The following is a 13870-nucleotide window of genomic DNA, read 5'->3' as shown; positions in this document are numbered from 1 at the left end:
GATTTAAAATTTGAAGGCAATCAATTGAATTAAGTCGAATTGGGAAAAATTTGACAAAAATCAAGTATACTGAATAAAATTCAAAAGAATTCAAATGAATTGAAAAGAATTCAAATGAATTAAAAAGAATTCAAATTGAATTAAAAGGAATTCAAATAAATTGAAAAGTATTCAAATGAATTGAAAACAATGTAAAAATATGAAATAAAAACTTCATTGAATTGAAAAGAATTTGATGAAATATCTCAGAATTCAAGGTGAGGTTAAAAGTCTTCAGAATTAATTAAACAAAAACAAAAATTGGAAAACAATCAATTGAGTTAAGTAGAATTAGCAAAAATTTGAATAAATTCAAGTATAGTGAAGAAAAAAAATTCAAAAGAATTCCAACGAATTTGAAAGAATTAATAAGAAAGTAAATTAATAAGAATTCAGAATGAATTTCAAAAAATGATTTCAGATATTTGAAACCCTACTAATTTCTAACCAAAAAATTGAACAAGACTACAAAACAATTCCAGAGAATTCAAATGAATTGGAAAAAAACGTCAAAATGAAAAAGATTCCATTGATATCCGTAAAGTTGGAATGAATTTAAGGGAATTGAAGCTAAACGAGAATTCGCTTAGATTCATAAAAAATCAAAGTGAATTAAAAAGAATGCAACTGAATAGAAAAAAAAATAGAAAAGTATGAAAAAACTTTACTGAATTCAGTAACTTTGAAATGAGCTCACAAAAATTAAAGGAAATTCAAAAGAATTTGATAAAATTGCTAAGAATTCAAAGTGACGTTTAAAGGCTTCAGAATCAATTAAATAAAAACTGTTGAAATTTTTTTAAATCCATTAAATAGAATGGAGAAAAATGTGGAAAATTGAAATATATAAAAAAATTTTAAGAGAATTCCAAAGAATTCGAAAGAATTCAGGATACATTAATAAGAATTCAGGATGAATTCCAAAAAATAATTTCAAATACCTTCAAATCTTTAAACCCCTAATAATTTCTATAAAAAAAGTGACTAATGACTACAAAGTAATTCAAAATTATTGAAAAAATTCGAAGATTAAAAAAAAATCTAAAAAATCCATTTATTTCCGTAAAATTTTTGTGTCCATTTTGAGGAATTTAAGGTAAACGAGAATTCGATGACATTCATAGAAAGTCAAGGTAAATTTTAAAAAATGCAACTGAATTGAATTAAGTAGAATTGAGAAAAATTTGAAAAAATTCAAGTATATTAAACAAATTTCGAAAGAATATTAAAAAAATTTTTTAAATACATGGCAAATTAATAAGAATTTTAATATGAATTCTGAAAAATAATTTAAAATCTGTTTAAAAATCTTTGAAATCCTACTAATTTCTAACCGAAAAAATGAGTTATGATTAAAAAACAATGAAAAATTATTGAAATAAATTCGAAAAATGTTTAAAAGTCGAAAAAATCCATTTATTTAGTCAAATTTGGGTCAAATTCCAAAGAATTTGAAAAAATTCAGAGTGAGTAAATAAGAATTGAAGATGAATTCCAAAAAATTATTTTTAATAATTTCAAATCTTAGAAACAGTATTATTTTGTAACCAAAAAAGTGACTAATGACTATAAAAGAATTCAAAATTATGGAAATAAATTCGAAAATTTCTTCAAATATCGACAAAAAAAATTTTGCAGTAAAATTTCAGTTAATTTGGAAGAATTTAAGAAAAACGAAAATAATCCAAAATATTTAAAAAATCAATTAGATTATGTAGATTTGTGTAAATTTAGAACAATTAAAGTGAATTAAAGAAATCCAAGATTCCTAAAAAATGTTTAACTTTGAAAAATATAAAAAAAAAATTCATTTATTAAATAAAATTTGAGTAAATTTAAAGTAATTTCAGCGAAACGAGAAAAATTTGACGAAATACATAAAAATTCAAATTAAATTATAAAAATAATCAAGTGAATTTAATAAGGCTATTAAAAATTTCTGGTCGGTAACCAATTGATTTTCAATTTTCGAATTAAGAAAAATAACAATTATTGAATATTTAGCAATATTTGACTGTTTATTTAAATATTTAAAAGTAAAAAATTTAAAACTGAATTTTTTATAAACACTTATTATTTATAAAAAAAATTAAGTAATTTTAAGAGATCGAGAAGTTTTGAAAAGATTTAAAATTATCATACAAATTAAAAACAAAATTCTTATAACCTTCCTGTTTTTTTCTTGTTGCAAATTTTGTATCTCTTTTAAAACCTTTTTAAATATTCTCTTAAAATAATTTTTCAAAATGAAAAATAATGGTTAATTTCCTAAGAATCTTAAGAAAGTGTTTTTGTTTTTTTAAAGTCTTTTCACAACTCTTGAAAATTCAAAATTTAAATTAATTTTGAATCTATTGAAAAATGTTAAGGATTTTTTTTAATTTGCAGGATTTCCAAAAAATTGTACGAAAAATTCAATTAATTATAAAAGATATTTAGAAAGTTCTGAAAAAATTTCAAAAATAATTTTAAATTTGAGAAAATTTAAAACAACTTTTATATTTCTCAAGATTTTGGAATAAAATTTTGAAGCTTTTCAAGATTCAAAATTTGGCAGCTTTTAATTTGACTTTTTTACTTTTTATTTTAAAATTGTTCTATTGTAACGTATTCATATTTTATATGTGTAAATTATTGAGAATTTGAATACCATATTTTTGAATAAAAAAACTTTTAAACTTTAATTTGTATAATTTCAAAGAGAACAATTTTTTCTTTAGAGTTCAAATTTAAAAAAAAATTATATTGACCATGAAAAATGTTTGCGAACCGGGAAAAAACCGGGAATTTATTTCTTCGATTAAAACGGCCATCCTCAATGCATTTTTTAGAATTTCGGAAGATCTGAAACGGGTTTACAGTTTTTTTTAACGCTCTCAATGGATTTTAATAAATATTCCAGGATTTCACGGAATATCGAAGACAAAATTACCGGGTTTTTCCCGGTTCGAAAACATTTTTCACGGCCAATAAAATCTAAAAAATTAAACTATATTCTAAACATTTTTCCATATAAAGTAATAAATAATAAACAACAAAATAAAGCATTCAAAGTGGAACCCTTGAATTCCAAACCTTTAACATTTGTTATAAATAAATAATAAAAAAAAATTATAAATCCACGTTAACATTTTCAATAGTCTAAATTAAATAATCAAGCAATGAACTGTAAAAAATTTCAAAATTATATAATTTTAAGTAATTTTAAGCTAAAAACATTAAAAATTGAAAAATAATTTTAATAAGTTTTCAAATTAGAAGTTGAATTATTTTTATTTTAAATAATCTAGGCATCCTTCAAAAGTTTTAAAATTTTATTTCAAAATCTTGAGAAATCTAGAAGTGGTTTTAAATTTTTCCAAATTCAAAATCATTTTTGAATTTTTTTTCGGAACTTTCAAATATATTTGAAAATGAATTAAACTTTTTCCATAACTTATAGAAAATCCTGCAAATTAAAAAAAAAATTGAATTTATGAATAATAATAGAACACTTATTATTTGTAAAAATATTAGAGTAATTTTAAGAGATATTTAGAAGTTTTAAAAAGATTCGAATTAAATTTAGAACTTGAAATAATTTCAAATACAGCCAAATTTAAAATAAAACGTAGATTTTTGCAGATTTCAAACAAAAAAATTTAGAATTTTTTAAAGAATTGTGAAAGACTTCAAAAGAATAAAAGTTTTCTTAAGATTCTTAGGAAAATTGCAAATGATTTTTCACTTTAAAAAATTGTGGAAGATTTTAAGGATTTTTTTTTTTTAATTTGCAGGATTTTCAGAAATTATAGGAAAATTTTAATTTAAAAATATATTTAGAAGTTTTGAAAAAAATGTTAAAAAACTTCGATTGAATTACTTAAAATAATTTAAAGTTTTTAAATAATTTTCAATCTGTTCCTTTGTAAATTATACATCAAAATTTTTAAATTTCACTTACAAATTAAGCATTTTTCGAAATTTTAAACATTCCAGGTTTATTTGTCACTATTTGGTTTTAATTTACTTTTCTTAAATAAAAATTCAAATATTGCTAAATATTCAATAATTCATCTTTTTTTTTAATTAAAAATTTCAAATTGAATGGGTTAAAAATTGAATATTTTGGACCGAAACAATATTTTAAATTTAATAAAATCCTTTAATTAAGAATATATTCTTTTTTGAAGTTATTTTTAAGTTGAAACTTTTTATTAAAGTACAGATAAATTTAAAAAAAAGTATTTATTAAATAAAAATGTTTTTTTATCAAAAATTTTCAACATCAAAGGCTTTTATTTTTCATTTGTTCAGGTCTTTAAGAAAGCATTTAAAAATTCTTTAAATTAAAAATGTAAGCTTATAAACAATTTTTAATGGCAAATAGCATAATTGAAAAACAACAATTTCACTAATTATTTAAAAAATGTTGAGATCGAACGTGGACAGATTTTTTTTCTACAAATTTGTAAAATTCCCGGTCAAAAATAAATATTATCAATATTAAATATTTGGTTTCAAATAAAATTCTATACAAATTAAATAATTTACTTGGAATTAAAAATATATTATTGATAAATCATGAAAATTTTTATTTAAAAATAAAATTATCGTAATAAATGATATATTAATTTCAATTCTTGTCAAGACTTTCGGATTGAAACATTTAAAATCTGAAAATTCTCAAATTTTTAACGGATCTAGAATTTATTTATATTTATATTTAGAGTTGATAAAATAAAACTGTTATTTATCAACAATTTTCAACTTCAAATGCTTTTAATTTTTAATTGTTAAAATCTTTAAAACTGCACTTTAATTACTTTCAAAACTTCTAAAATCGAATTTGGGCAGATTTTTTTTTTGTTTGAAAATTTGTTTTACAAAAAAAAAAAATGTTCGATTTTAAAAAATTCTAATTTTTTAATCCTTTAAAACTGCATTTTAAAATTATTTAAATTAAAATATATATGCTTTTAAAAATTAAAAATCTAAAATGGAATATTTTTCAAGTGAAAGATTTTCAAATTACGCATTCTAAATTAAATGATATAATAATTTAGAAAACTCACAATTTAATAAATTATACAAAATTTTGTAAAATACCCGGTCAAAAAATAAATTCACTGTCATTTCCTGGTTTTCCAGGATTCCCGGAATTCAACAAATTAAAAAAAGAAAATTAAATCTCCTAAATCATTCTAAATTTACTCAATTCCACTTAACTGAAAATTTCTAAAAATTAAAAAAAAAATTTGGTTATATCATAAGATTACAAAGAAATTTTTAATTGATTTCAGTGATTTAATCGAATTCTAAAGAATAAAAAATATTTACGGGTATTGTAAAAAAAAAATATCCCAGTCTCTTCAAAATTAAAAATTTTTAAACCAACAAATTTTCGAATTACGCATTCTAAACTGACTGATATTAAAATTAAAAAAGATCACAATTTAACTAAATATTTAAAAAAAAAAACCGGTTGAAATCAAAGTTGGACGGATTATTTTTTCTAAAATTCCCGTAAAATCCTTTACATAATTTAACCACAGTCCCTTCAATCTTTTCGAAAATTCCATAAATTCCATTATGGTTATCTAGAGACCAAATTCAGAAAATAGGGTCTACAAGGCCTGTAATTAAAACACATGCAGTTGAATGAGTCCAGAAAAAGAAACGTGCAACGTACGCAAATCAAAAGGAAACAATTTAAAAAAAAAAAAAAATAGAATTAATGAGAAACCTCAAGAAGTTGTTACTTGTAAGTCAAGTGACGAGCACTCAGCTTCAGAAAAAAAAAAAAAAAACGACTACAATAATCCTACCATTCTAACCTTGCGCTTGACAGGAGTTTCCATTTTTGGGATTGATTCCTTCGGCACGCAGGTCCTCGGATCCTTCAGCCTAATCACATCCTTCGGAGGTGTTATTTTCACAGGCGGAGTTTCATCCGAAATTTCGGGACTATTTTTCACTGACGATTCTCCCATTTTTGGACTCTCTATCTTGTCCCCTTCCTTCAATTCAACCTCTAAATCCTCCTTTAATAATTCTTCTTTTAAATCTTCCTTTAATAAATCCTCTTTCAACTCTTCCTTTATATCCTTCAAATCCAGCTTCACTTCGTCCTGCGATACCTCCATCGAATCTTCTTTCAATTCAAACTTAAATTCCTCACTCTCCTCTTCTTCATCATCATCATCATGATCATCATTATCATCATCATCATCATCATCATCATCTGGCTTCTCTTGATTAATATTCAGAATCGGAGACGACAATTGTCGAGGAGACACTTCACTTTCCATCATCTCCTCAGGCTCTTCCTCAATTTTGGCCTCTAAAAGTTCCCGCAAAGCTGTCGACAGCATTGACTTTTCTTCGTCATTATTTATCAATTCTCCATCGATCTCGATTGAGGATTCAATAATGGCAGCCTCGATGTCTAGCTGAGATTTCGGCGGCGGTCCTGGGTCCGGCTTTTTGCGAATTCTTTCACTCAGAGGCGGAATCGAGAGAAAAACTTTTGCTGGCTCGACTTCCTCTACGTTTGAGGAATTCGACTCCATCAGCGATTCTTCAGAGGGAGGCTCGGGATTCTTTCGACTTTTTACTGAATCTTTGACCTCTTCGTGAAAACTCGAATCGTCACACTTCATTTCAAGTTCCTGCGAATTGTATTTTTTAAATGTAGAAAACTTTTTCAATATTTGGATCAATCAAAAATATGTTTTTAAACTTGGAACTAAACAAATGTTGAACAAATGAACTTGTATAATTTGAATAGAAAATAGTTCGATGTTTTTTTAAAAAAATAATTTCTATTAACAGCTCTTTGAATTTCATCGATTTCGAGTCAAAAAATATTTCATTTTTTAACGAATTACTTCAAATTTTTAATCGAAAAAAAATTCCCAGTTTAAAAAATCAAATTATATTCTAAACATTTTTCCATATAAAGTAATAAACAACAAATTAAAGTATTCAAAATTAAACACTAGAATTCCAAACTTTTTAAAATTAAAGTTTAAAAGTTTTTCAATTTAAAAAATTTGGTATTAAAATGCTCAAAAATTTAGAAGTAAAAACTGGAAGGTATTAACACTTTTCAAATAAACAATGTTAAATGAAATGCAAATAAACTGCAAAATTTATAACTTTTATAAATTATAGAGCTCAAAGATTCAGATTATATTTGAAAAATATAAATTCACGTTAACATTTTCAATAGTCTAAATTAAAGAATCAAGCAATGAACTTTAAAAATTAAAAAATAATTTGCTAAACTTAACAGTTCTTAAATTAGAAGTTAAATTATTTTCATTTCAAATAGTCTAGGCATCCTTTAAAAGCTTTAAAATTTTATTTAAAAATCTTGAGAAATCTAGAAGTGATTTTAATTGTTTCAAAATTCAAAATAATTTTTGAATTTTTTTTCGGAACTTTCAAATATATTTGAAAATGAATTAAACTTTTTCCATAACTTATAGAAAATCCTGCAAATTAAAAAAAAAATTGAATTTATGAATAATAATAGAACACTTATTATTTGTAAAAATATTAGAGTAATTTTAAGAGATATTTAGAAGTTTTGAAATGATTCGAATTAAATTTAGTACTTGAAACAATTTCAAATAATTACAGCCGAATTTAAAATAAAATGTAGATTTTTGTAGATTTTAAACAAACAATTTAGAACTTTTTTAATAATTGTGAAAGACTTCAAAAGAATAAAAAAATTTCCTAAGATTCTTAGGAGAATTGAAAAATTATTGTAACAAATAGTGTAAGAATATTTTCAGAGATTTGAAAAATTATCAAAGAAGAACGTGGAAGACTTCTTTAAAAAAGGAATTTCAACCAAAGAGTTCAAAATTTCATCCAAAAGTTGAGTTTTTAATCAAGAAGATAAGTTCTTGACCAAGAAAATTAATTTTCTACAAAAAAAAAACTAACATTCAATAAAATACATGACTTTTCAACCAAATAGTAGTTGAATGTTCAACTAGAAGAGATTAATTTTTAATTTAAAAATTTGAATCTAAAAGAAAAACAATTTAAAAAAAAGTACATTTTTCAAACAAAGAGATGAATTTTTAACTAAAAGTATAGATCTAAAAAAAAAAAACTTTCAATTAAAGAGTTCAACATTTCACCCAAAAGTAGTTCAACTTTTAAAACATTTTTGATGAGAAATACAAAGAAAATTCAAACAAAATAGTTCAATCTTTAAACGCAAAATTAATATTTAACAAATTAGTTAAACTTTCAAAAAAGCAGTTAAATTTTTTTATTAAAATAGATTAATTTTCTACAACAAAGATACAAATATTAAACAAAATAGTAAGCTTTTAAAAAAAAATAATTGTATTTTATTAAAGGATTCTATTAAATTCAGAATTCTTGGAGAAAAAAATGAAAAAGAGGGAACACTTTTCAACTCCACAATTTTAAATTAAACGGCCAAATTTTGAAATTTTATAAATTGTAGCATTTAAAGATTTAGATTTTCAAAAAACATTCAAAAATTTATTCCTGAGAAAGTATTGGTCTACCCACTCCCAAATTTTTATCAGATCAAGAAAAATGTCTAGTCCACTCTTTAAAATAAGATAAAAATATAAAAAAACAGGACCAAATTGAAAAAAATCTATTTGTTTATAAATATTTGATTTGTATTATTGAATAAATAATTAAAGCGGATTTTAACATACTCAGGGTGGCCGTTTTAATCGAAGAAAAAAATTCCCGGTCATTTCTCGGTTTGCAAACATTTTTCACGCTCAATGAAATTTAAAAAATCAAACTATGTCTAAACATTTTTACATATAAAGTAATATAAACAGCCAATTAAAGCATTCAAAGTTAAACAGTTGAATTCCAAACTTTTTAAATTGAAGTTTAAAAGTTTTTCAATTCAAAAATTATGTATTCAAATGCTCAAAAATTTAAACTTACCAAATAGAAGGTACTAACACTTTTCAAATAAACAATATTAAATAATATGCAAATAAACTGAAAAATTTATAACTTTTATAAATTATAGAGTTCAAATATTCAGATTAAGTTCCAAAAATATAAATCCACGTTAACATTTTCAATAGTTTAAATTAAAGAAACAAGCAATGAACTTAAAAATTTTTCAAATTTATATTATTTTAAGTAATTTTAAGCTAGACACATTAAAAATTGAAAAATATTGTTTTTCCAACTTAAAATTTCTTAAATTAGAAGTTAAATTATTTTTATTTTAAATAATCTAGGCATCCTTTAAAAGCTGTAAAATTTTATTTCAAAATCTTGAGAAATGTAGAAGTGATTCCAATTTTTTCCAAATTCAAAAGAATTTTAGAATTATTTTTCGGACTTTTAAATATATTTGAAAATTAATTGAATGTTTTTCTATAACTTTTAGAAAATCCTGCAAGTTAAAAAACAATTTGAATTTATAAATAATAATAGAACATCTATTATTTGTAAAAGTATTAGAATAATTTTAAGAGATATTTAAAAGTTTTAAAAAGATTCGAATTAAATTTAGAACTTGAAATAATTTCAAATACTTACAGCCCAATTTAAACGATTTTAAGGATTTTTTTTAATTTGCAGGGTTTTCAAAAATTGTAGGAAAATGTCGACTAATTTTAAAATATACTTAGAAGTTCTGAAAAATAGTTGAAAATAGTAAAACGTACGTTTAAATTTTGTAATGGGTAAAATAATTAATAGAAATAATATATTAATAAATTTATTTATTAAATTTAATATGAAAAACAATATAAAGGAAGACTTTAAGTTTTGAATTTAAAATATATTATTGATAAATCATTAGAATTTTTATCTGAAAATAAAATTATGGGTATAAATGATACAATAATTTTAATTTTTATCAAGACTTTCGGAATGAAATATTTACAATCTGGAATTTTTCAAATTTTGAACGGATCTAGAATTGTTCTGTCAAATAAATTATTGTACAGTTTTTAATAGTTAAAGTACAGATCTATTTTTTAAATTATTTATTTATTGATTTATATTTACAGTTGATGAAATAAAACTGTTATTTATAAAAAAAATTTCAAGTTCCAATGTTTTAATTTTTAATTGTTTATATTTTCAAAACTGCACTTTAATTATTTCAAAAACTGCTGAAATCGAACTTGGGCAGATTTTTCTTCTGAAAATTAGTGAAATTCCCGGTTTCCGTGCATGGTTAGATTTGAAAAAAGAAAGAAATTTCTAACCAAATTGTTGCCTTTACAACCTAACATTCGAAATTTTAACAAAAAAGACGAAGTTTTTTAGAAGAAAGTTAATTTTCAACCAATTACGATCAATTTTCAATAAAAAAAAATTACTTTTGAACAAAATAATTGAATTTTCAACAAAACGGCCGACTTTTAAAATAGAAGAGATCAAATATCAACCAAAAAAAGTTGCATTTTTAACCAAATACTTCATCTTTCAAGATGAAGTCGAATTTTTCAAGACAGATGAATTACCAACCTGAAAAATGAATTTTTTTAACAAAAAAGCTTATTTTGGGACAGAGAAAGATGAATTTTCAATCAAATAGTTCAATTTTCACTAAAAACTAGGTCCATTTTTAACCCTTATACATTTTTAACCCTTAAACTGCCCCGTGGGTATCCGGTACCCCCAGCAATTTTCAAACTCTTATAAATGCATTAAGTGTCGCCATCTAGCTTTAGTTGGAGACACTAACCGTAAGTAAAGTCGTTTAACATACTACTTCAAGCGTCGAGACTACTAGCAGCAGCTGCCGAATGTAGAGGTAAAAAAAAAATTGTGGGGTATGATACACCCAGTGTGCACTGATTAAGTAAACAGTAATTTTGGACCAAATTTTGTCATTGAAATTTTATTAATTTTTGTTTACTTCATAACGTAAGCATATCATAAAGGGAAATAATTTTTTTTCCGATTATTTTTTACTTTTTTTCTTTGTAGATGGCTTATAACTTACGGAAGCGCGTCATGCGAGAGCAAACTGCGAATATGTTGAATAAAATATAATTGTTAAAATACAGTTATATATGTCTATTGTTTCAATTTATTGTATTTTTGCAGTATTACATGTCAAAGTTCCAAATTTTTATAATAATAAATCGATTAAAAAGCAAAAAATCTGATTCGTCATTTTATCATAAAATTGACTTTTAAACTGTGCAAATAAATATCTTTTTTGAAAGCACCCATGTTGCAACTTTTTTTTTTAAAAGTACACTATGTCAAAAGTATAATTATAAATTTTCAGGTTAAAAATAATTAAAATTGCGTCAGTTATGAATTTTTAAGCAAAAAAAAAACAACAATTTTTTACTTTTTTTCAATAATTTTTTTAAAAAACTTAAAATAAATAAATGGCTATAAAATCAACTCTATCTTATAAAAAATACCTTAAACTATATCGGATAATTTGATTGTGACAAAATATTCAATAGGGGTTAAACAATACATAATTAAATACGCTGGGGGTGTTTAACACCCACGATGCACTTTACCGTGATTTTTACCGTGTATGCACTTTGAGGGTTAAACAAATATTGTATTTTCATGCCAAAATTGGGGGGTTTTTTAGAAGAAACTCGAATGAATATTGAACTAAATAGTGGAATTTTGTATCAAAAGAGACCAGACAAATTTTAATTGGTTGAATTTTTCACAAAAAAGTTCATTGTCAACCAAGATAGATGAATTTTCAATCCATAAAACGCTTTTTTTATATAAAAAGAAAAATGAAAAAAAAACTGTTGAATTTTTTACGAAAAAAGATTTGAATCAAATGTTTTTTTTAATTCTTCTTTTAAGTTAAAAATTCAATAATTTTCGTAGAAACCTTTTGTTTTTAATCGTTTGTTTAAAATTTATACTTTATTGCTGAAAAATAAACTGAAATCTTTTTTGGGTCAGCTTTTAAATAAAAAATATTTAAAACTTCATCTTTCTTAGTAGAAATATTATAATTTTTTGCATAAAAATATAACTGTTTTGTAGAAAATTCAACTATTTCCTAGAAAATGTACTTTTTGTTTATAATTCATATTTTTGTGTTAAAAAGTCAAATGCAATCTTTTTGGATTAAAATTCAACTTTTTTTGTTGAAAATTAGTCTTTTTGATTTATGAATTCACCTATTTTATTAGAATTTTCATTTTTCTTGGACAAAAATGCAACTGTCTGTTTGAAGATTTAACAATTTTGTTAAACATTCAAACTTTTTGGTTGAAAATTCTGCTGTTTTGTTGAAAATTTACTATTTTGTACAAAAATCACTTTTTGTTTAAATTTAATATTTTGGTGTTGAAAAGATAACTAAAATATTTTCTGGATGAAAGTTTAACTTTTAAAAAAAGATGTTTTTTATCAAACATTCGTCTGTTTTACTACAATTTTAATCTTTCTTGGATAAAAATGCAACTATTTAGTAGAGAATTGAAATATTTTCTTAAAAATTAATCCTTCTTGGTTGAAAAAAAATCGTCTTTTCGGATTGAGAATTCAAATTTTGTCGTAGAAATTTTTTTTTTAATTCATATTTTCATCTTGAAAACTCAACTAAAATCTTTTCTGGATGAAAATACAAATATTTAAAAAAATAAAATTAATCTTCTTTAAGAGAAATTTTATCTTTATTGGATAAAAATGCGAATATTTGGTACATAATTCAATAATTTTGTTAAAAATTTATACTATTTTGTGGAAAATTGGTCTTATTTGTTGAAAATTCAATTCTTTTCGTCAACTGAAATATTTTTTTACAGAAAAAAAATCGCTTGATTGAAAATTAGAGTGTACTTGTATTTGGTTGGAAAATGTCTTTTTGGAATGAAAATCTAGATTGTTTTTCCGTAGAAACTGATTTTTTTCAGAAATGCATATTTTGATCTTTAAAAAGTCAACTAGAATATTTTTTAATGAAAATTGGACTATTAAAAAAAAAATTTCTCATCAAAAATTCATCTGTTTTAGGAGAAATTTTATCATTATGAAAAAATGTAACCATTTCGTAGAGAATTCAATTAAATTGTTAAAAATTCAACCTTTTTGGTTAAAAATGCGTTTTTTTGGATTGAAAAATAAATTTTTTTCATAGAATCTTTTTTAACTTAAAAAAAAAAGTCTTAGTTTGAAATTTGATGTCTGTTGGGAAAACCTTCATCGGCTTCGTGGAAAATTAATTTTTGCTGAAAAGTGGCTTGAAGGTTTAAAAATTTAGATAACTTTTATTTCTTGCTTGAGTAAAAAATTGGTATATGTTAACAATTCCTCTTTTTGGTGATTAAATACTTTTTTTTTAAAATAAATTTCATCTATATTTATTGTCGTCTTTTTGGACTGAAAAATCAATTTTTTTCGTAGAATCTTTTTTAACTGAAAATTCAACTATTTTTTTTTGAAATTTTTTTACAGGAATCAGTTTTTTTCTTGAAGATATATATTTTCAGTTGAAAATTCATCTCCAAGGTTGAAAACTTATCTGTTTTGTTAAAAATTCAACTTTTTTAAATTGAAAATTCAACTTTTTGGGTAAAAGTTAAACCAAATTGTTAAAAATTTATTTTTTTGATTGAAGACTAAATTTTTTATTTTATTTTTTAATTTAACTGTATATTGGGAAAGTATTTTTTTGTTTAAAATTAATTTTTAAATTGAAAAAGTAACTTTTCCATTTTTTAAGATTCATCATTTTTAGTTGAAAATTCTTCTTTTTTAGTGAAAAACAAAAAAAAATCTTGGTTTGAAATTTGATACTTGTTGGGTAAAATTTCATCGGCTTCGTGGAAAATTAATTTTTGTTGAAAAGTGGCTTGAAGGTTTAAAAATT

General features: G+C 22.8%; 1 protein-coding gene across 4 annotated transcripts in view; it reads right to left on the bottom strand.

Annotated features, from left to right (window-relative positions):
• Positions 1-13870, bottom strand: part of LOC117177560 (protein piccolo) — a 147660-nt gene that overhangs the window by 16162 nt on the left and 117628 nt on the right. For 2 of the 4 annotated variants that reach the window (XM_033368372.1, XM_033368373.1), the window contains exon 9: positions 5847-6689. In XM_033368372.1, the coding sequence (XP_033224263.1) occupies positions 5847-6689 (843 nt within the window). The remainder of the gene's footprint in view (positions 1-5846; positions 6690-13870) is intronic. The other 2 variants (XM_033368374.1, XM_033368375.1) reach the window with 1 other exon arrangement.

The sequence above is a fragment of the Belonocnema kinseyi genome, chromosome 7 (genome assembly GCF_010883055.1).
Source record: "Belonocnema kinseyi isolate 2016_QV_RU_SX_M_011 chromosome 7, B_treatae_v1, whole genome shotgun sequence".
Taxonomy (NCBI): Eukaryota; Metazoa; Arthropoda; class Insecta; order Hymenoptera; family Cynipidae; genus Belonocnema; species Belonocnema kinseyi.
Note: the sequence above shows the minus strand (reverse complement) of the source record. Positions and strands in the feature narration are given on the sequence as shown.